Source organism: Artemia franciscana, chromosome 2, assembly GCF_032884065.1.
Source record: "Artemia franciscana chromosome 2, ASM3288406v1, whole genome shotgun sequence".
Lineage (NCBI taxonomy): Eukaryota > Metazoa > Arthropoda > Branchiopoda > Anostraca > Artemiidae > Artemia > Artemia franciscana.
Window position 1 is genome coordinate 9,236,034 of NC_088864.1, and position 24,046 is coordinate 9,260,079.

The following is a 24,046-nucleotide window of genomic DNA, read 5'->3' on the forward strand; positions in this document are numbered from 1 at the left end:
CTAAAAGTCGTAGGATCTTACCGAAAATACCACCATCAGATTCAGCGTACCAGAAAACCCTACTGTAGAAATTTCAAGCTCCTATCTACAAAAATGTGGAATTTTGTATTTTTTGCCAGAAGACAAATCACGGGTGCGTGTTTATTTGTTTGTTTTTTTTTTTTTTTTTTCCCAGGGGTCATCGTATCGACCAAGTGGTCCTAGAATGTCGCAAGAGGGCTTATTCTAACGGAAATGAAAAGTTCTAGTGCCCTTTTTAAGTGACCAAAAAAATTGGAGGGCATCTAGGCCCCCTCCCACGCTCATTTTTTCCCAAAGTCAACGGATCAAAATTTTGAGATAGACATTTTGTTCAACATAGTCGAAAACCATAATAACTATGTCTTTGGGGATGACTTACTCCCCCACAATCCCTGGGGGAGGGGCTGCAAGTTACAAACTTTGACCAGTGTTTACATATAGTAATGGTTATTGGGAAGTGCACAGACGTTTTCAGGGGGATTTTATTTTGTTTGGGGGTGGGGCTGAGGGGAGGGGGCTATGTTGGAGGATCTTTACTTGGAGGAATCTGTCATGGGGGAAGAAAAATTCAATGAAAAGGGCGAAGGATTTTCTAGCATTACTATAAGAAAACAATGAAAAATAAACATGAAAACGTTTTTTCAAATGAAAGGAAGGAGTAGCATTGAAACTTAAAATGAACAGAGATTATTATGCATATGAGGGGTTCTAAAAATACTTTAGCATAAAGAGCGAGGTATTTAGGAGGATATAAATAACTCGCTCTTTATGCTAAAGTATTTTTAGTAATTTCAACTATTTATTCTACAGCCTTTCTGATTCAGGGGTCATTCTTAAAGAATTGGGACAAAACTTACGATTTAGTGTAAAGAGCGAGGTATTAACGAGAGTACAAACCCCCTCGTATACATAATAAAAATATAAGATTATGAAAGTTTGTTACGTAAGTTAATTCTTAAGTTACGTATATTTTTTACTAATAAAAACATTTGTTAAAAATTAAAAGTTCTAGTTGCCTCTTTAAGTAACCGAAAAATTGGAGGGTAACTAGGCCTCCTTCTCCACCCCTTATTTCTCAAAATCGTCTGATCAAAACTAAGAGAAAGCCATTTAGCCAAAAAAAAGAATTAATGTACAAATTTCATTTTAATAATTTATGTGCGGAGAGCCAAAACCAAACATGCATTAATTCAAAAACGTTCAGAAATTAAATAAAAAAAAACTAATTTTTTTAGCTGAAAGTAAGGAGCGACATTAAAACTTAAAACGAACAGAAATTACTCCGTATATGAAATGGGTTGTCCCCTCTGCAATCCCTCGCTCTTTACGCTAAAGTTGACTCTTTGCCACAATTCTACTTTTTAAAACAATTAAAAGCTTTTAAAAGCATAAAAAATCTGATTTTTAGAGTTTCGGTTACTATTGGGCCGAGTCGCTTCTTTCTTATAGTTGCTTAACACGAAATATTTGACCAAGCATAAATATTTTGTTCCAAGGTATTTAATTTACTGAGAACCTCGGAACCAATTATTGCCTCTTTTCGTGTAGTTTGCATATTGTCCTTTAATCAGCGTTTCCTAGATATATTGTGGTAATTTTATTTTAAAAGGTTTAAAGGTTTGAAAATATGAAGTTTTTATTTATTTGTATCTGCTTGTTTATTAATGTTTCGTTACTGCAAAAAAAATAAATTCAACTGGCCTACCTGAAGTATTTCATTGGTAACAGCAAGTGCAGAGCTGTGACGAACCCATCCGTACGGTAATTTTGAAAATAAAACTGAAATTAAAAGAAAGTATTTGGCGTTAATTGGATACCAAAAATCGCCAATAGTTCCTTAAACTATCTTTCCACTATCTTCACTAACTTTCCACTTATAATTTAGATTAAATATGAATATAATAAAGATTAAACCTTTACTGAAGACGGTGAAAACTGAAAGAAACTTTTTTCTGTAAATACTAATAAACCTATGAAATTTCGGCTTCATATATCGAAAGGAAAAAACAGAAAGGAAAAAAACTTAGATTAAACAAGTTAACACATATTGGAGAATAAAGTAAAAAGATGAAAAAAAAATTGAAAATGCTATACAAAAGGAAAAGAAAGCGAAATAAACTCATATCAGATAAAGTATAGGTGCTGTTTGTCAAACAACAATATTTAAGCAAACAACTATGAGGAAAAAAAAATCAAAATTAAACAGATTTTGGGGAAATTTACCAACCGAATTTGGGAAAAATTTTCTAGTTTTGTGGAAATATACGAAATTAAAAGGAAAGTCGTAAATAAAAAAAAAAATAGGGGTAGAGGCACAAAAACAATAAGTTTCAAACCTGTAATATGCTTTGTTCACAGAGTGACGTAATTATTAATTAGTTACAACACATATTGGCGAATAACGTAAAAAGAAGAAAAAAAAATGCAAATACTATAAAAAAGGAAAAGAAAGCAAACCAACTATGGGGAAAAGGATCAAAATTAAAAAAAATTTTGGGGAAGTTTCCCAAACGAAAATTGGGAAAAATTTGCTAATTTTGGGGAAATATAAGAAATTAAAAGAAAAGTCGTAAACTTAAAAAAAATAGGGGGTAGAGGTACAAAAACAATAGGTTTCAAACCTGCAATATGCTCTCTTTAAAGAGTGACGTAAATTATTAATTAGTTACAACATGTATTGGAGAAAAACGTAAAAAGAAGACAAAAATGCAAATACTATAAAAGGGAAAAGAAAGCGAAATTGACTCATATCAGATAATGTATAGGTGTTGTTTATCAAACAACAACATTTAAGCAAAGCAACTATGGGGAGAAGGATCCAAATTAAACAACTGTTAGGGAAATTTCCCAAGCAAATTTGGGAAAAATTTGCTAAGTTTGGGAATAGTAAGAAATTAAAATGAAAGTAGTAAATTTTATAAAATAGGGGGCAGAGGCACAAGGATAATAGGTTTCAAACCTGTAAAATGTTATGTTTACAGACTGGCATAAATTATTTATTAGTTATAGTGGAATTACTAGTGGAATTAGTAAAATTCGCCAATTTTGGGGAAATATAAGAAATTAAAAAGAAAGCCATAAATTTAAAAAAACAAGGGGTAGAGGCGCAAAGATAATAGATCTCAAACCTATAATATGCTCTGTTTACAGGGTGGCGTAAACTATTAGTTAGTTATAGTGTTAACTCTTGGAATTCGTAGGTAGGCAAATAGAAAATTTTGGCCTTCCTCCTTCCCCAGCTAGGAACATCTTTACGAGCTCTATTTTTCTCATAAGTAACTGTATCGTACAAAGAACTTTTTTTTAGGGAGAAGGGCAACATATCACAGGAGCTTAAATTTGAATTTGTTTTTATCCGAAGCATGGTACGACGTTTTAAAATTGTTCTTGACCCCCCTTTTGAAAAAAAGCATTACTTTACAAATCGAATTTCGTATTTTATTAAGCTCAAGGTGTTTGCACGGCTATTTCCTGCGCAATACATTCAAAATAACTATATAATATAACCATAAGCAAAAAAGAAATAATAATTGTATTTATTTAAAACTTTAGTAGATTAGGTAAAAAAAATTTCCTCGTTTTTCTAAGTGAAGGAAAATCAGACGATAAAATAGTCACCACTTTGGAATGGACGGAGATTTTGGAATATATTTCAGTCGGGAAATGGAGGATAAGAACCCTTGAAGAACCCAGACACCTAGCAAAGATAGTACGAATAAACACTTTGATTCTCTTCCTACAATCTAACTGAAGTCAAAAACAGAAAATACTAATTTTTTTTTTGTCTTTACAGTTTTTTTTTACAAACCGGCAAAAATTTTCTTCGATTCTGTGCCGGGTCGGGACCCACACTTTGAGAAATGCTGCTATACAGCATTGACTGCCAAACTTTTCGAACTTGTTACCGTTCAATTTTTATGGAGTCCGTCCAAAACAGTAATAAAATAAACGTGTCTCAAATCTATCGCAATAATAGTAAATTTAGTGTAACCGCGCCTGATCAGGCAGTCAGCTGATCAGGCACATGCACCACTAGCATTAGTTACGATTTTCCATGACTCCAGCTTATACTAAAAGTAACTTCGAATTATCAAATGAAACTTTATCAAATATCTTGGAATAATGATTAAGCAAAGGGTACGTTTTGTACGGTAAAAAAAAATTGATATGTTGATATGTATCCTGTGCAATGGCGCACTCAGACAATAATTATGTAGGCGGGAGGGGGGGGATGCTGACCGGTTCCCTCTGCCAACCAACCAACTATTGTAAAATAAGTAAAGTTGGTCTAACCGAGCCTGATCAGGTAGTCAGCTAATCAGGCACAGGCACCACTAACGTTAGTTACGATTTTCTATGATGCCAGTGGTTTCAACATATCCTAAAAGTAGCTTTGGATTATCTTATTAAATATCTTGGAATAATGATTAAGCAAAGGGTACATTTTGTACGGTAAAAAAATATTTTGATATGTCTCCTGCGCAGTGGCACACTCAGACAATAATTATGCAGGGGGGGGGGGTGCTGACCGGTTCCCTGTGCCAACCAACCAACTATTGTAAAAATAAGTAAATTTGTTCTAACCACGCCTGATCAGGTAGTCAGCTGATCAGGCACAGGCACCACTAGAATTAGTTACGATTTTCTATGATGCCACTGACTTCAGAATATCCTAAAAGTAGTTTTGAATTATCATATTAAAATATCTTGGAATAATGATTAAGCAAAGCATGCGTTTTGTGAGGTAAAAAAATAAATATGTTGATATATATCCTGTGCAGTGTCGCACTCAGAACATTATTATGCAGGAGGGGGGGGGGTCCTGACTGGTTCCTTGTGCCAACCAACGTAAAACTTTAAAGATCCCTTAGAAAAACGGTATTTTAGGCCATTGAGGGAATTACTTCAAGTTTGTTGTAGTCCTTTGAATGCAAGTTTTGAGTACGGACTAAGGATTGAATGATAAAACCGAGCAGATTAAATAAAATTTAAAAACAAAATATAATTTTTTTAGGGGGGCTACAGCCTCTTTAGCCCTCTCCCCCCGTTGGTGTACGCCCGATCCTATGTTCAAATATTATTCTAATTTGTTTGACGTGATATGTGTATATAATTACATTACTGTTTGGCAATTCAGTTGCACTAATTCAACAAAATGTTTAGGGCGGGAGAAATATATTTTTTTTTAAATATAGAGGGGGGCAATTCTACTTGAAATTTCCAATCTTAAAACCTGTCTCGTCAATCACAAAAGTAACATGCAACCTGACCATAATTGTAATCAGAATTTCGGCTAGGAGCTCAGAGCGGTAGTGCTACTTGCCAGGACAAAAATATTATATTATTGACAAGAAACACCTGATTGATGCGAAAGCATCGAGCGAAAAGTATTTCAGAATAACATAGCAAAAATTAACATGAGTAGGGCTGATAACTCCCGTGCCTTTTCAAGACCAGAACAGAATTTGTTCTTTGCTGAATAAAAAACAACAACAACAAAAAACAAATGACAAAACCAAACAAAACAACAAACAAATAACCGTAGATTGTCAGTTTAATTGACATTTACTTATATTTATTGCTTAAAAGTTTTGATAATTATTTATTTTTCAAAGTAAGAAACGTGAAAACATATATCAAGCGTATTTTATTTTCAGTAAAGCGCAAATTATGTTCTGGTCTTTAGAAGGCATGGGGGTTATCAGCCCCTCTTATCAGCTAATTATCAGCTAATGTCAATTTTTGCTCGTTTTGAGTTTGACTTGGCTACTTATTATAATTTCTGTTCGTTTTGAGTTTCAATTATTTACTTGTGGTACGCTTGGAAGATCATCTGACTTTAGTTTTGCTCATTCTTGGCTGAATGGAGTCCTTTACTTTTCTTCCAAAAATTTTTTTTGTGGAAAAGTTTTTTAAATTATTTTTTTATTGACATAGTCTTTTTTTATAGGTAAAATAATATTCTATATCTATTCAGTTTTTTCTTATAGGAAACCATAGTATGGGTTGCTATTTGTATGCTGGAGAAACTTTTTCAAGAATTGTTAATCCTGACACAAACAGTATTTGTTAATTTAATTTTATAGCTTCTGAAGTTGACATGAAAAATAAAACTTAATATCACTCACAAAAGATTCTATTTATGCTCTTTGGCAACCTGGATACACTCACAATTTTTTATCTATTTAAATTGTAAGAGCAGAAGTAGTAATAGTAATATCCCCAAAAGTTTCAACTTATTACCACTTGTCGTTCTCAATATATTGATGAGGTGTCTTATTGGTAACCATAAACACAATGCGTTTTGATTTATTTTTAAGTATCAATTAGTTTTAAAGCATAATTGGCCAGTTACACAATTGTGGGGAGTTGAAATGTCTAATATCCCTAAAGACATTATCACTGGACTGTTCCACCAAGCTGAACAAAATGGCTGTCTCAAAATTTTGACTGGATACGTTTGGAAAATGAAGGGGCTTGAGAGAAGGACTGCTTGCCCTCCAATCTCTTGTTATTCTAAAAAATGGCATAGAACTTTTAATTTTGAATTGAATTGGCTCCTTTAAGAAAATTAAATAAAAAAAAACAAGTTTTTTTTAAATGAAAGTAAGGAGCGACATTAAAACTTAAAACGAACAGAAATTACTCCGTATATGAAAGGGGCTTTTCCTCCTCGACACCCCGCTCCTTACGCTAAAGTTTTTTATTGTTTTAAAAAGTAGAGTTGCGAGAAAGAATCAAACTTTAGCGCAAGGAGCGGGGTGTCGAGGAGGAAAAGCCCCTTTCATAGACGGAGTAATTTCTGTTCGTTTTAAGTTTTAATGTCGCTCCTTACTTTCATTTAAAAAAACTTGTTTTTTTTATTTAATTTCTGAAAGTTTTTGAATTAATGCATGTCTGATTTTGGCTCTCCGTACATAAATTACTAAAATGAAATTTGCATATTAATTCTTTTTTTGGCTAAATGGCTTTCTCTTAGTTTAGATCAGACGATTTTGAGAAATAAGGGGTGGGGAAGGAGGTCTAGTTGCCTTCCAATTTTTCGGTTACTCAAAAAGGCAACTAGATCTTTTAATTTTTAACGAACGTTTTTATTAGTAAAAAAAAACGTAACTTAAGAATTAACTTACGTAACAAACGTACATAACTTACGTAACTTACGTTACGTTTTATCCCAATTCTTTAAGAATGACTCCTGAATCAGAAAGGCCGTAGAATAAATAGTTGAAATTATTTAAAAATTTTTTACCATAAAGAGCGAAGTATTTATCTCCTCCTAAATACCTCACTCTTTATGCTAAGGCATTTTTAGAACCCTTCATATGCGTAATAATCTCTGTTCGTTTTATAAGTTTTAATGCTTCTCCTTACTTTCAATTGAAAAAACTTTTTCATGTTTATATTTTCATTGTTTTTTTTTTTTATAGTAATGCTAGAAAGTCCTGTGCCCTTTTCATTGAATTTCTCTTCCCCCATGAAATACTCCTCCAAGGAAAGATCCTCCCATATAGCCCCCTCCCCTGAACCCCACACCCAAACCAAAAAATCCCCCTGATAACATCAGTACACTTCCCAGTAACCATTACTGTATGTAAACATTGGTCAAAGTTTGTAACTTGCAGCCCCTCCCCCAGGGACTGTGGGGGGTAAGTCATCCCCAAAGACATTGTTATTATGATTTTCGACTATGCGGAACAAAATGGCTATCTCAAAATTTTGATCCGTTGACTTTGGGAAAAAAATGAGCGTGGGAGGGGGCCTAGGTGCCCTCCAATTTTTTTGGTCACTTAAAAAGGGCACTAGAACTTTTCATTTCCGTTAGAATGAGCCCTCTTGCTAAACTCTAGGACCACTTGGTCGATACGATGACCCCTGGGAAAAAAAAAAACAAAAAAAAAAAACAAATAAACACGCACCCGTGATTTGTCTTCTGGCAAAAAATACGAAATTCCACATTTTTGTAGATTGGACCTTGGAATTTTTTCTATAGGGTTCTCTGATACGCTGAATGCGATGGTGTAATTTTCGTTAAGATCCTATGACTTTTAGGGGGTGTTACCCCCTATTTTCCAAAATAAGGCAAATTTTCTCAGGCTCGTAACTTTTGATGACAAAGACTAAATTTGATGAAACTTATATATTTAAAATCAGCATAAAAATCCGATTCTTTTGATAAATCTTTTAGTATCGAAATTCCGTTTTTTAGAGTTTCGTTTACTATTGAGCCGGGTCGCTCCTTACTACAGTTCGTTACCACGAACTGTTTGATCAATGACGTTTCTAGCCCCTATAGAGATGAACTGCCTATGATATTGCTTATATGCCCTTTTCAAAACCTGTACGCGTAGACTTCTTTCCTTTAAGTGAAACTCCGAAACGTTCCCTAAAAGTTTCACCTTAATTGTTTTAGTGTCATTAGTTACATTAATTGTAGTGGTAGTGTAAAAGTATACTGCCTAGTGGCTAGTTCAAAATCCCCAAAACTTACCTTAAAGGTCTAAACTAATAATATAAGTTGTTCATCAGATATTCCTTTGTCGCCTTTCTGCGAGTCCATGTTCTCATAGTTATAGTTTTTTTTTATTCAGTTCAACATCCGCCTAAATATTCCTTAAAAGCTATACCTCAATACCTTTAGCCTGTGCAGTAGCGATAGTTGCAACAGCATTAGCGGCAGTATGTGTATAACATCTCGGATTTCTTCAACATGCCCTTTAACACACGCTGAAAGCTTCAGCTTATTACATACCATCAACCATTCCTGAAGTGTTTCTGATGTGCACGCTTGACAACCTGTGTGGGTATAGTGTGCTTCGATTTAGGTCCTCACAGCTTCTATATATCCCAAATTTATTGCCTTAATATCCTTAGTTTTAAAAGTAGTAGTAGTAGTAATTAATTGTAGTAGCCTAAGCTTTAGTGGCAGTAGCAGTAACAGAGGTAGTAACAATTGTAACACTAATATTAGTATGAGTAGAATCACAACCATTAGGATGCAAAGAAGTCCTCAACATAGATATATCCTTTCTCACAACAAGCTCTGTTAATTTCAACTTAAACACACACCAACTGTAAACACGCACCTAACTATTCCTAATTTCGACTTTTAATTTCAACTTAAACACACACCAACTGTCAACACACGCCTAACTGTTCCTAAGATATTGATGTTACACCCTTTTGTCAGCCTGCATACAGAGGGCCTGCTCTAATTCAGTTCATCTTTGCCCCTCAAAATTTCTTGAAAATTTCACCATCATGCCCTTAGGCATAGTTGTAATAGTAGTCACAGTAGTAGTATTGATATTACTAGTAATAGTATTGAATATCCTTCTCATCAATCCTTCTCATACATCCTTCTCATCATGTCCTTGAAGACTTTCCCTTGATTCACTTTTGACTCTTAAAAGTTGACTCTTAACTACGTTTAAATGTTTCAACTTTTTCAACTTTAAAAAATAAAAAATTAAACTTTAAGGAATAAATATCAGTATATGCATACTAAACTGACAATCCACAGCTGTCTTTTTTCAGTAAAGTGTAAATTATGTTCTGGTCTTGAGAAGGCTTGGGGGTTGTTAAAGACACAATTTCCAGAGCTTTCAACTACGATGAACAAAATGCCTATCACAAAATTTTGATTTTTTTTTCTTTTTGGAGTTAATGAGCGTGGAAGGGGGCTTGTTGCCCTTCAATCACCTTTGAACAATAAAAAGGGCACTACCCTATCAATTTCCAATCGAATGAGCCTTTTTTGAAGTTTCTACGACAACAAATGACCATCTCAAAATTTGCATCTGATGCATTTCGTGAAAATACACGGTTTGGGGGGGGGGTGGATATCCACCCTTCGATTATTTTGAATCTTAAAAGGATCATTAGGACTTCTGATTACCAATCCAATGAGCCCCCTCTATGATCACCATTTCTATATATTCTTATATATCCCCAGGGTATAACTTACAACCCTTCCCCTGTGGGCTCTGGGGGGGGGAGGTTCATCCTCAAAGATACAATTTTCAGACTTTTCAACTACGTTGAATAAAATAGATATCTCAAAATGTTCATTGGATGTGTTTGGGGAAAGGGTGGGCGTGGAAGGTGGGTTACGAAGTTTCTACGACAGCAAATAGCCATCTCAAAATTTCTATCAGATATATTTTGGAAAAATATGACGTTTTGAGGGAGAGGAAGTATCTACCCTCTCATCTCTCTTTTTCAAAATTTTGATTGGATGTGTTTGGGGAAGGTTTGTAAGTTACCCGCCAATCACTTTCGACTATCAAATAGTTCGTCACCGGATCAAAATTTTGAGATAGCCATTTTATTCACCATAATCGAAAAACCCAATAACTATGTCTTTGAGGACGACTTACTCTCCCAAAGTCCCCTTGGAAGGGGCTGGAAGTTACAAACTTTGACCGTTGTTTACATGTACTAATGGCTATTGGGAAGCTTACAGACGTTCTCAGGGGGATTTTTTTTATTTTGGGGGGGGGGAGAAGTTGGAGGGGGCTAGGTGTATGGATCTTTCCATGGAGAAATTTTTCATGGGGGAAGAGAATTTCAATGAAGGGGGCTCAGGACTTTCTAGTATTATTTCAAAAAACAATGAGAAAATAAATATGAAAAGTTTTTTTTCAACTGAAAGTAAGGAGCTGCATTAAACCTTAAAACGAACAGAAATTATAACGCATATGAGGGGATCACCTCCTCGTAATACCTCGCTCTTTACGCTAAAATATTTTTAGTAATTTCAACTATTTATTCTACGGCCTTTATGATTCAGGAGTCATTCTTGAGGAATTGGGACAGAATTCAAGTTTTAGTATAAAGAGCGAGGTATTGACGAGGTGGTGAGCCCCCTCATATACGTAATAAAAACATAAGAATATAGAAGTTTGATACGTAAGCTAATTCGTAATGTAAGTATTTTTTTACTAATGAAAGCATTCGTAAAAAACTAAAAGTTCTAGTTGCCTTTTTAAGTAATCAAAAAATTTGAGGGCAACTAGGCCTCTTTCCCGCTCATTTTTTTCCACAAAATCTTCCAATTAAAACTATGAGAAAGCCGTTTAGCTAAAAAAAAAATTAACATGCAAATTTCGCTTTAATTATTTATGTGTGGAGAGCCAAAATCAAAACATGCATTAATTCAAAAATGTTCAAAAATTAAATAAAAAAACAAGTTTTTTTTTAACTGAAAGTAAGGAGCGACATTAAAACTAAAACGAACACAAACTACTCCATATATGAAAGGGGCTTGTCCTCCTCAACGCCCCACTCTTTACGCTGAAGTTTTTTACTGTTTTAAAAAGTAGAGTTAACAAAAAGAGTCAATAGCGAAAAGAGCGGGGTATTGAGGAGGAAAAGCCCCTTTCATATACGGAGTAATTTCTGTTCGTTTCAAGTTTTAATGTCGCTCCTTACTTTCAGTTAAAAAACTTTTTTTTATTTATTTAATCAAACAGTTCGTGGTAACGAACTGTAGTAAGGAGCGACCCGGCTCAATAGTAACCAAAACTCTAAAAAATGGAATTTTGATATCAATAGCTACATCAAAAGAATCGCATTTTAATTTTGATTTTATATATATATATATATATAAGTTTAATTAAGTTTAGTCTTACCCATCAAAAGTTACGAGCCTGAGAAAATTTGCCTTATTTTAGAAAATATGGGAAAACAACCCCTAAAAGTCATTGAATCTTAAAGAAAATCACACCACCAGATTCAGCATATCCGAGAACCCTATTGTAGAAGTCTCAAGCTCCTATCTACAAAAATGTGGAATTTTGTATTTTTTGCTAGAAGACAGATCACGGATGCGTGTATATTTGTTTTTTGTTTTTTTTTCTCCCCAGGGATGATCGTATCGACTCAGTGGTCCTAGAATCTTGCGAGAGGGTTCATTCTAACGGAAATGAAAAGTTATGTGCCCTGTTTAAGTGACCAAAATCAAAATTCTGAGATAGCCATTTTATTCAACGTAGTCAAAAAACCTTATAATTATGTCTTTTGGGACGACTTACTCTCCCACAGTCCCCGTGGAAGGGGCCAAAAGTTACAAACTTAGACCAGTGCTTGCATAGGCTATAGTAATGGTTATTTGGAAGTGTACAGACGTTTTCTGGGGGATTTTTAGGTTGGGAGGGGTTGAGAAGAGGGGATATGTCGGGGGAACTTTCCTTGGAGGAATTTTTCATGGGGGAAGAAAAGTTTCATGAAGGGAGAGCAGGAATATCTAGCATCATTTAAAAAAATACAATAAACAAATAAATATGCAAAAGTTTTTTCAACTGAGAGTAAGGAGAAACATTAAAATTAAAAACGAACAGAAATTAATACGCATATGATGGGCTTACCTCCTCCTAATATCTCGCTCTTTTTAAAGCTAAAGTATTTTTAGTAATTTCAACTATTTATTCTACGGCTTTTGTGATTCAGGGGTCATTCTTAAGAAATTGGAACAAAATGTAAGCTTTAGTGTAAAGAGCGAGGTTGTGACGAGGGGGTCAGCCCCTTTGTATACGTAATAAAAATATGACAATACAGAAGTTCGCTACGTAGGCTAATTTGTAAGTTACGATATCTTTTACTAATAAAAACATTCGTAAAAAGATTAAAAGTTCTAGTTGCCTTTTTAAGTAACCAAAAATTGGAGGGCAACTGGACCTCCTCCCCCACTCCTTTTTTTCCCAAAATCATTCGATCAAAACTATGAGAAAGCCATTTAGCAAAAAAATAATTATGCAAATTTCGTTTTAATTATTCATCTGCGGAGAGCCCTTTTGAAGTTTCTATGACAACTCCTTCGATATGAAGTGCCCTGGTCTTAAATAATAATAATAATAAAAAAAAATAATACATTGTTTCCACATCGCTTTTTATTTAGACAGCACTGTTGCGCTGCCTATGATTCTTTCTCTTAACCCCATTTAGGACTATACAACACCAGGGCTTTGTCAAATGCGTTGAGAACTAGTTCTCCAGTCAGTTCTTATCCTTTTGGCGCATTTGAAAAGATACCTTTGTTGCATATCAGGCAAGGGAGACTGATTATAATCATATGAATCAGTTTTGTTCTCATAATCAGGTAAGGAAACAGTAACTGAATACCCTTAGTCTAGGGGTTTAACTGGAGATATTTGCAACCATAGCCCAAAATAAAAAATTTCCAATGCTCCGTTTGATTCTGATTTCTGTACAATTTTCTAATATGGTACGTATTTTAAATGGTATTTAGCAAATATTGTGTAGCCTATTCTAAGGAAGGTGTGAGATTGTTCAAATTCAGAAGGTCGAACCTCCAAAAAAGGGAAAAATATCTCTCGGGCTCGTGAATATTGCAACATAAATTTTAAATAATTTATGTCTAATTCTGAAATGAAACCGTATTATTTAGTCCTCCCGCCACTTTAATTTTCAGACATGTGTCTGATCATCAGTTCTAAATATAAATATTCATGCCAATAGTAACGAAAACAGTATTTCTCCTCTCTTTTTTAAAATCGTGAAAACAATAAATAAGGTCAAATGCTTTGACATTGATGCAACCCTAAGTCACAAAAAAAAAAAATTTCGAGGGCTTATTTTGGAGGTGACTTCTGTGCAATTGTCTATGGCGCAGGTTCAGAATATCATTTTAGCAACAATACTTTAGACTGCTCTGTGGAAGATATAAAACTGTTCAAAATTCTGAAGGGTGGTGCACTTGTAAAAAAGTAAGAAATTCTATTCAACCCACTGATGTTCAGATACATCTTTACACACTATATACCTAATTCTAATTAGAGCCCCATTAAGTTTTTAAAGGTAATTTACTACTCCATTTTTATTGGTAAAAACGGCCCTTCGAATAGTTACGTAATAGTATTTCCCTCTTTTGCGAAAATCATGAAAATATTAAAGTTCTATATTTTTGTATGAAGCCTCAGGATCAAAATAATGCAATTTCTAGGGCCAACTTAGGAGATGATTTTTTTTTACAATCATCTTATATGGTATATATTTAAAATGGCATTTTAGTAAAAGCATTGAGTCTACTCCAAAGAAGGTTAGCAAAATAGAAAACCGCAAAAAGGCTAAAAAGTTCTGTCAAACCCACAGTTAGGACGATATAATTTTATGCACTATATTCCTGAAACATAAGTAAAGCCATACTATTAAGCCCCTTGCTTTAGCTTCTACAGGTATTCTCCAACTTCAATTAAAAAAAATGTTCCTTCGAGTGATTACGTAAAAGTATTTCCCCTCATATCTCGAACTATAAAAGAGTCTTGGTAAAGATACGACCTGCGTTTGCAATTTTCTTCATGGTTCTGGGTCCATTGTATAATTTTCTCAGATTTTCTAAGGAATCTCAGAGCTCTAATAAGAAACTTGGCATGAAAAATCTATTCCCACTCTTACCTGAAAGAGTACTGGCTCCAAACATTTCACAACTGACACTACGGAAAAAAGGGCCAGTCAAAGTTCCAAATTTTTCCAGAGCCTTCAGGATGACAGAAAAAAATAGATGATGCTTGAATGATTAAATAGCAAACATCCGTGTTATTCCTTAGGCAGAGCCGGACTTAAAGAAAAGGTTTATAAATCGTAATGGATTGAAAAGCTGATATTTTGGCTATATCGACTAGGAAATAACTGCATACATATTCTTTTTATGAATAATGGAATAAATTATTATGTAAATGTTATTAATCACGTAATCATTTCTCAAACTGAAGTTAAACTGTTCTTGTGTATCAGTTTCCCTCTTAGTTACAACTTTTTTACGTTTTTCAATTTGAATTTTGCATCTTATCGCTTTCGCAAGTTATGATTTACAGGATAATATAGAGAAATGTCTGATCATACAGTTTGTGGTAACGAACTGTAAGTAAGGAGCGACTCGGCCAAATAGTAACAGAAACTCTAAAAGAAATGTTGACAACAATAGCTCCATCAAACGAAGTGAATTTTATACTGATTTCTATTATATAAGATTCACCGAGTTTAATATTTCCCGTCAAATGTGACGAGCCTGAGAATATATGCCTGAAATCCGAAAAATGGGGGGAAAAAACTCTTCAAAATTCTCATACCACACCATAATATTCAGCGTGAATTTCCATTGAGATGGAAGTCTCTACGGATAAATGTTCCAGGGGAAATTTACCTGAATTCGCATACGAAATTCATTTTATTTGTCTTAATTTCTCGTTGGCAACCTTTTTTTTTACATGTGGAGGTGCTTTAAGGGAACTGTCCGGGGGGAATTTTCAGTTGAGTTAAATTCACTGGGGTATTTTTACGTGGGGAGGACGGACTTCCCAAGGGATAAATTTTTTCATGGGAGAATTACCGCCAGGAGAAATTCTTAATGGGGAAATTTTCCGCGGCAAAATCTTTCCATTGGGAGGGGGACTCCAGGAAATGTATTCCACAAAGCCAGGATTTAACCATCACCTGAAAGAGGATCAGAAGTTAAGTAAAAACAAAAATAAACTTTTTTCAAATAATAATACGCAAAGGAATATTTTTCAGGTTGAATCGTAAGAAGGAGATTTTCTGGGGTGAATTCTGGGGATCCAAACTGGTCTTACCATCAAATACACCGGAAACAAATAATAGGTGCACCAACTAGAAAAAGTTGTCAACCCCTGATTGCCGAAGATGATTATGAGCTAACAGCCGACTGCTGCGACTACCGTCAAAAAAAAAATCTATCTGTGTTAGTTCTTAAGTTGACTTTTTTGCCGTAGGCCAAGTTTCTAAAGTCATCATTTAGAAATGAGCAAAGGATAAACTCTAATTTCCTTAGCAATAAGAGAAATTTTAAAGCTTAAGAGGCACATCTGATGCCATTTCTCTACCGCAATCTCAAGTGCAAAAAACGAATGATAAACTCACCTGAAATCACGAACAGAAATGGGTAAAAACAATAGATTGTTGGCCCCAGGCAAAAGTTCTACGAAGCTTTCCAAAATACAAAGTCATCAATCCGACCTAAGGTCCACGCTTCCAGTAAAAACCGCAGAGGTTAGACCCTTACCATTTTCTAGGAATAATCTGAAATTGGGGTGCTAGAAAAAAAACGACAAACCAAAGTGTTGCTCTCGCAACACAATTACTGTTAAAGAACAAAAGAAACCGAAAACGAACAGAAATTAAATAAACAATCATAACAAAAGCATACATCAAGTGCTAATATAAATGAATAAATAAATCTTAAAACTACTAATGTTAAAATTTAAGTGTGCAAATAAAGCTTAAAACCAAAAAAAATCCTATTGAAGTTAAAATGAAACCCAAAACGAACAGTAATTACATAAACAATCAATACAAAGAAACATACAATAGATATTAATATAAATGAACAAAAAAGTTTTAAACGAGTGAAACTTAAATTAAATATGCAAATTAAGCTTGAGACGAACAAAAATCACCACAAACGAGAGTTTGGGTATCTCCTCCTTCTCTCGCTGTAGAAGTCTAAACCTACTGCGTCATTGGCGCTCTACTGAAAACTATATGTGTCTTGAACAGTCTTGGAAAGTACAAATAAAATCAAATTGGATATTTGATTTATGATGACATTAATTGTAGAAAAGATCATCAGTTCAAGAGTCACTGTAATTTGTGTTGCGAGAGCTAGACTTTGGTTTTGTCGTGTTTTTTTTTTCCTAGTATCCCGATTTCAGCTTATTCCTAGAAAGTGGTAAGGGTCTAACCTCTGTAGTTTTTACGGAAAGTGTGGACCTCAGGTCGGATTGATGAATATGACTTTGCATTTTGGAAAGCTTCGTAGAACTTTTGCCTGGGGCCAAAAATCTATTGTTTCTACCCATTTCTGTTCGTGATTTCAGGTGAGTTTATCATTCATTTTTTTGCACTTGGGATTGCGGTAGAGAAATGGTATCAGGATGTGCCTCTTAAACTTCAAAAGTTCGCTCATTGCTAAAGAAATTAGAGTCTATCCTTTGCTCCTTTTTAAATGATGAAGTTAGAAACTTGGCCTACGGCAAAAAAAGTCAACTTTTGAACTAAGACAAATAGATTTTTTTTTCGTCGGCAGTCAATAGCTCTTGTTGAGCTGATCAAAATATATGTCATCCATTTTTTTGGTAGAAAAATTCCTTCATGAGGTATACCAGTCCGAAAGTTTAAAGGGGTTGACAACTTTAGTAGTAAGGTACACACTGAAACCAAAAATAAGCCGATAACAATTGTGAGACATGTAGGGGACTTGTAAGGAAAGGTAGGCTGTTGGCTCATAATCATCTTCGGCAGTGGGGGGTTTGCAAATTTAGCTATTTGGTGTACCTATTATTTGTTTCCAGTGTATTTGATGGTAAGATCGAGTTGGTTCCAGTGGTAAGTAAGTAAGTAAGTAAGTAAGTAAGTAAGTAAGATATTTATTACCCGTATTTTTCAAATGGAACAAAACGGAGTACAATGAAAAAAAAATAAAAGAAAACAGAGGGAAATTTAAAACATAACATGGAAAAATACACAATCAAGAACTGTAGAAATGCTTCAGCCAGGGGTGGTTCCATTTTGCCTGGAAATTAGAAATCAACCAGTTTACCGTGATACTGGGGTCTTCAATCCTATGTTTATCAATCATGTAAGTATTTCTCGTCCACAAGGGGCATCGCAGCAGGAACTTCGCGAACCTAAAATGAAGGGACCGGAGCTTGTGTTTTTGGGTGTCAGTTAATAAATTCCGAAATGGCACGATATATAGAATATGCGGCAGTGCAACAGCGTTATACATATTCGCGAGATACTTTCGGCATAAGAGGAGTCTGCTGGCGACGATAGACCCATACGCGGTGCGGAGTTTTTTCTCGACGTGTTTGACGAGCAGTAGACGAGTTTCGTTAAGGTTACAGCCTATGGGTAGACCCAGATACACGACGTGAGATGAAACGGTAATTGACTCAATACCCAGCAGGAGGTGTTCAGGCTGAGAAGTACTTTTGTTGAAAAAAAGAACTACATATTTAGAAGTATTGAAAGCCAGGCCGATTTTTCGGTATTCATCACGTAGGTTCGAGAAATTTGATTGCAGGCCCCTAATAGACCGACTTAGATTTAATAGATCGTCCGCGTATGTAAGTAGTGACAAATTTATATTCTTGGAGATACATGAAACATTGACCCATGCCTGGGCATTTAAAACACTGTTATTGTACAAACTTGGGGATAATAATGAGCCCTGGCGGACACCTTTCTTTACTGGAACAACCACTGATGTGATGCGGTTACCTATCTTTATACGCGCTTTTAAACGGCAATACATATCGTACAGTACGCTAGTGACACGGAGGTTTACACCTTGCTGGTAAGCAGCTAAAAGGGCCCGAGCGTGAATCGACGAATCAAACGCTCTGCTCACATCAAAAACACCAATCACTATAAGGTCACCAGATTCGTGAGAATCTGCTAGAATAGCGGCAAGACTGAAGAGAGCGTGAGCACAACCCAGACCCGGTCGGAAACCGAACTGGTGGTCAGGCATTCGGCACGGATATTGAATTTCTTTTGAGACTAAGATCTCTAGAATTTTACAGAGCACTTGAGCAACAGTGATTGACTTGTACGAAGAGCATTGGTCTGTTGGTTTTCCTTTTTTAAGGTTGGGCGAGAGCAAACCGACATAAAAAGAGTCAGGTACTATACCAGTGGTGAAAATAATCTGGAATAGCAGCGTCAGATATTCAAAAGCATAGTGGTACCGTGTAGCAGATTTAGCGAACACAGTTCGTCTACACCACGGGAATGTTTCTTCTTCAGCTTTAAAATAGCTTCATGTACGCTTCCGTAAGTAACGACAAAATCAGGGACACACTGGTTGGATAATCCGATTCTAGCCGGTTTGCGAAGGGATTTGACGTATTTGGGTCGGGGGCACTAAATTCGTTGGAAAAGTACGATTCTCAATCTTTTTCGCTAATCGAATCATCGGGTTTTCCGGTGGCCCGTTCGCTCAACCGGGCTTTCCAGATTAGTTTTGGGTCACTTACGATTCTGGAGGAGTAATCTTCTTTTAATTTGGTACGATGAGCTTTCAGTTGCTTGTCAAATGTTCGTTTTGTCCATAATCGGACGGAGTTATCAGGACCGAATTCGGGCCTATTACAATCTTGCCAGATTCTAAACCAAAACTTAGCATCGTTGCAACACTTAACTAGGGCCGGATTTTGCGAGAATTTGTGAATTTCTGTTTTAATTCTAACCTTTCTAGTAGGAACTGCTTTTTTTCAGGTGAGAGGAGCGAGTGAGTAATCTCGGCACAGAATATATTGATGAGTGCTCTCGCATCTGCGGGATCAAAATTCGAATTCACTTGGAGTAAATGGAAGGGGATTCGTATCTTTACAAGAAGTGAGTTCAGCATCTGATGACACAAAGTAGTATTAATTTTATCCCATTCACTTACTACTTTCCACTTGTCGTTCTTGGGTTGACACAGAGCTGGTTTTATGCTTAGAGATGCTAGTAGGGGTAAGTGATCAGCGAAGACAGCGTCTTTTAGAACACTTACATTTCCATTAATATTCTTAGAGGAGGCCGTGTGGTCAATGTTTGAAACGGACTGAGAATTATGAACGGAGTAATCACTGTCTTTTGAGAGGATGATAAGTTTGTCATCAAAGATGCCATTTAGAAGCTGACTACGGGCACACGTGCTGTCAAGCAGGTTGCAGTTGAAGTCCCCAATGACTACGCATTACAAATATCTCTGGGTCACAGACTTCAGGCACTTCGGTAGTTCACGAACTGCGTTCATAAACTTTCGCTCCGATTTATCATTATGGTAGTTTGTAGAAAGATACACGTTGAAGAATGCGATACTGCCGGAAGAGGTTGCCAATAAGTGATCATGCGTAAATAACACCTTACTTTCAATATACGGGTGGCAAATAATCGCCAAGCCACCGGAGGGGCGTCCGAAAGACCGAATTTTTGCGGGCTCGAAGTAAAAAGTAAATTCGTGCGAGAACTTTAGGAGAGAAATATTGTGAGGAGAGAGCATATGTTCTTGTATAAACATAATGTCACAGCCTGCACAAAATTTTTGAATTATGGCAAGTTTGCTGGGGACTCCTCCGTTCATGTTCCATGACGCAATTTTGACACAGACTGGGCTATTAGACATTGGGCCGCTTCAGCTCACTGACGATTTTTATTATTGTGGGGCACTTGAAGGAATGGCAAGTGTGCCGTTTTGATTTGCAGAAGGCGCATGCTATAGGGTTTCCACAGAACTGGTCGGGGCTATAGCCATGACCTCCTTCTCCCCATCGAGAGCAAATTTGCTGGCTAGAATAGGTAGCAGAAATATGACCAAAATTCTGGCAATTAAAACAGTGCTTTGGAAGAAAGATAAATTCCTCGATGGGGTACCGCTCCAAGTCAATTTTAGGAGGTTTTTTCATGGCGTTGTTCAGATGGAGGCGGGATGAGAAGTATAATTTGAAAGATCTGGTTTTGCCACATTGATCAGCTTTTTCACAATTCGGTATAATTCTCTTAAGCGCGTCACCATTAATATGAGCTGGGACAAACTTGGTCATACCGATGAAAGTGGGAGTTTTAACGCTGGCCAGTGTTTCAGGCGATTTTTTGTTAATAGATGCTGTTAGTACGGCTGCTTTAGATTTGTTTTTAGTTACGAGGCGCCATTCGTACTTCCCTCGACGGAGTTCAAAATCGTCATCATTCAAAGCATCATCGCAAATATTCGACAGGAAGTTTTTCCTTTCTTCCGCAGTAACAACGGTAGGAGGAGGCTTTTTCAAGACTACTGAATAAGACGGAGGAGAAGGAGTAGACTCATTAGCTTCAGCAGCAACAGGATTGCATTCAGGCCATGGTAATGGTTTCTGGTTCAAACAGTCAAGCAGGCCATTGAACTTGCGATTCATCTCGTTGACAGTAGACACTATACAAGCAGCGATCTCTTCATTGCAGGCGGGAATTTCTTGGGGCTAAGATTTAACGAACTAAGGAAGCTGTCTCTTTTCTTCGGCACAGCGAGCGAACATCTTCGCAATGTCCATCAAGTTGTCCTCGTCCTTTACGTGTTTTATTACACGTTCCCCTAATTTCGACTAGCGATAGATAATTCCTTTTTCTTCTAAAATCGCTTCACGGCTGAAAAACTCGAGTCCTCGCCTAGTAAAAACATTTGTTTTCACACCTGCTATCATAGCTCTTGAGAAAAAATTCAGTACTGCATTCCGCACTAGGTTATCACCCATTTTACTGGTGTTTTCCTTACGAAAAAAGTAAGGGAAGTGTTCAGGGTTGGCTACCTTGTCCCCGCAATTTAAGGGACACGCCCGGCGGGTACCACGGCTCTTGCTACCAACTCACTCACCCCCCTTCTGCTTACTTTTCTCACGCCACCTCTATCACAGCGCAATTGCCTGTAAATATCGGAATTCCTAATTATTTTCACTGCTTGATTGGCTAAATGAAGTGTCTAATTTCTAATCACTGTAGCCTAGAATTAAGTGGTTACGCAACGGGTACAAACGATAACGTAAAACAACGAGGCAGTTTCGTAATAATTAATAGAGTGTTGTCTATGGTATTTTGATCCTGAAAAGCTACGGATAGCTTTATAATACCAACTAGATTATATAAGATATTGTTCCAAGTATTGACCCGTCACGATTGAAAAGGATAAAGTTCAACTGGCTGCAAAGTCAATTTAGTCCCTTCTTTCGATATTCTTTTGTTATTGTTGTTTTTTCAACGCTGAGGAATAGCCTTTGATCATGTGATTACTGATCGCGTTCTTCTTTGAACATAACATTTTAAAAGATTCGATAGGCTGACAACTTCAGCATTTAACCGATAGCAAAGAAACAAAACCAAAGTGTTGCTCTCGCAACACTTTATTCGGCGAAGCCAGACAAAGGGTGCCGCAACACTTCACGCTGCTCAGGCAGCATAGGTCTAGTTTTTATTTTAATTTTCAGTGCTGTAATAACAGAAAAGAAAATATTTGATATATAATTCGTTTTCGGTGAAGCGCCAATGACGCAGTAGGCTTTGGGTTTTTCAAACAGTTCGTTATAACGGACTGTAGTAAGGAGCGACCCAGCTCAATAGTAACCAAAACTCTAAAAAATTGAGCTTTGATATCATTAGCTACATCAAAAGAATCGCATTTTAATGCTGATTTTAAATATATAAGTTTCAACAAGTTTAGTCTTACCCATCAAAAGTTACGAGTCTGAGAAAATTTGCCTTATTTAAGAAAATAAAAATCACACCATCAAATTCAGCGTATCAGAGAACCCTACTGTGGAAGTTTCAAGCTCCTATCTACAAAAATGTGGAATTTTGTATTTTTTGCCAGAAGACAAATCACGGGTGCGTGTTTATTTGTTTGTTTTTTTTCCCTGGGGTCATCGTATCGACCAAGTGGTCCCAGAATGTCGCAAGAGGGCTCATTCTAACGGAAATGAAAAGTTCTAGTGCCCTTTTTAAGTGACCTAAAAAATTGGAGGGCATCTAGGCCCCCTCCCACGCTCATTTTTTTCCAAAAGTCAAGGCATCAAAATTTTGAGATAGCCATTTTGTTCAACATAGTCAAAAATCATAATAACTATGTCTTTGGGGATGACTTACTCCCCCACAATCCCTGGGGGAGGGGCTGCAAGTTACAAACTTTGACCAGTGTTTACATATAGTAATGGTTATTGGGAAGTGTACAGACGTTTTCAGGGGGATTTTATTTTGTTTGGGGGTGGGGCTGAGGAGAGAGGGCTATGTTGGAGGATCTTTCCTTGGAGGAATCTGTCACGGGGGAAGAAAAATTCAATGAAAAGGGCGCAGGATTTTCTAGCATTACTATAAGAAAACAATGAAAAATAAACATGAAAACGTTTTTTCAAATGAAAGGAAGGAGTAGCATTGAAACTTAAAACGAACAGAGATTATTACGCATATGAGGGGTTCTAAAAATACTTTAGCATAAAGAGCGAGGTATTTAGGAGGAGATAAATACCTCGCTCTTTATGCTAAAGTATTTTTAGTAATTTCAAATATTTATTCTACGGCCTTTCTGATTCAGAGGTCATTCTTAAAGAATTGGGACAAAACTTACGATTTAGTGTAAAGAGCGAGGTATTAACGAGGGTACAAACCCCCTCGTATACATAATAAAAATATAAGGTTATGAAAGTTTGTTACGTAAGTTAATTCTTAAGTTACGTATATTTTTTACTAATAAAACCGTTCGTTAAAAATTAAAAGTTCTACTTGCCTTTTTAAGTAACCAAAAAATTGAAGGGCAACTAGGCCTCCTTCTCCACCCCTTATTTCTCAAAATCGTCTGATCAAACCTAAGAGAAAGCCATTTAGCCAAAAAAAGAATTAATATACAAATTTCATTTTAATAATTTAAGTGCGGAGAGCCAAAACCAAACATGCCTTAATTCATTCGTAAAAAGGCTTTGGTGGGGGAGGGTCTTGTTGCCCTCTGATCGCTTTTTACTCTTAATAAGGGCACTACAAATTACGATTTACAATCGAACGTGCCCCCTTTCGAAGTTTGTGCCAATCGGAAAAATAAAACTTTGAAGCCTCATGGTGTGAGGAGGGGGGCTAGTTGCCCTCGGATCTCTTTTGACACTTTAAAAATGGAACTAAAAATTTCAATTTTCAATCAAATGAGCCCTCTATGGAGTTTATACGCGCATCCCGTCCATAAGAACCTGATCTTTGAATTGTTTTAATAAAATATTTATCTCAAAATTTTTATTGGATAGATTTGGGGGGGAAAGGCGTAGGAGGGCTAGTTGCCCTGTGGTCTCTTTTGACTCTTAAAAAGTGAACATGAACTTTAAATTATCAACCAAAAGAGCCCTCTCTGAAGCTTATACGAGCTTTCCATCCATAAGAACCATATAACCCCCAGGGCATAGCTTTAAAGCCTACCTGCAGGCCCTAGGGGGTTTTGTCGACAATGGAGTTTTTTGTTATCTGACCTTTAAAGTGTTTTAACACAATGGCTATC

At 36.1% G+C, this 24,046-nt stretch overlaps 1 protein-coding gene across 2 annotated transcripts in view; it reads right to left on the reverse strand.

The window, feature by feature from the left end:
- LOC136037085 (2-amino-3-ketobutyrate coenzyme A ligase, mitochondrial-like) overlaps positions 1-14,518 on the reverse strand; it is a 71,602-nt gene extending 57,084 nt beyond the window's left edge. Inside the window, exons 1-2 of one of the 2 annotated variants that reach the window (XM_065719537.1) lie at positions 14,434-14,518; positions 1,727-1,800 (exon numbers count right to left, since the gene is read on the reverse strand). In XM_065719537.1, coding sequence (XP_065575609.1) covers positions 1,727-1,800; positions 14,434-14,458 — 99 coding nt within the window. In that variant the 5' untranslated portion in view covers positions 14,459-14,518. Of the gene's footprint in view, positions 1-1,726; positions 1,801-14,316; positions 14,354-14,433 lie in introns of those variants that run through there. The other variant, XM_065719544.1, reaches the window with a different exon arrangement.
- Positions 14,519-24,046: the final 9,528 nt, after the last annotated feature.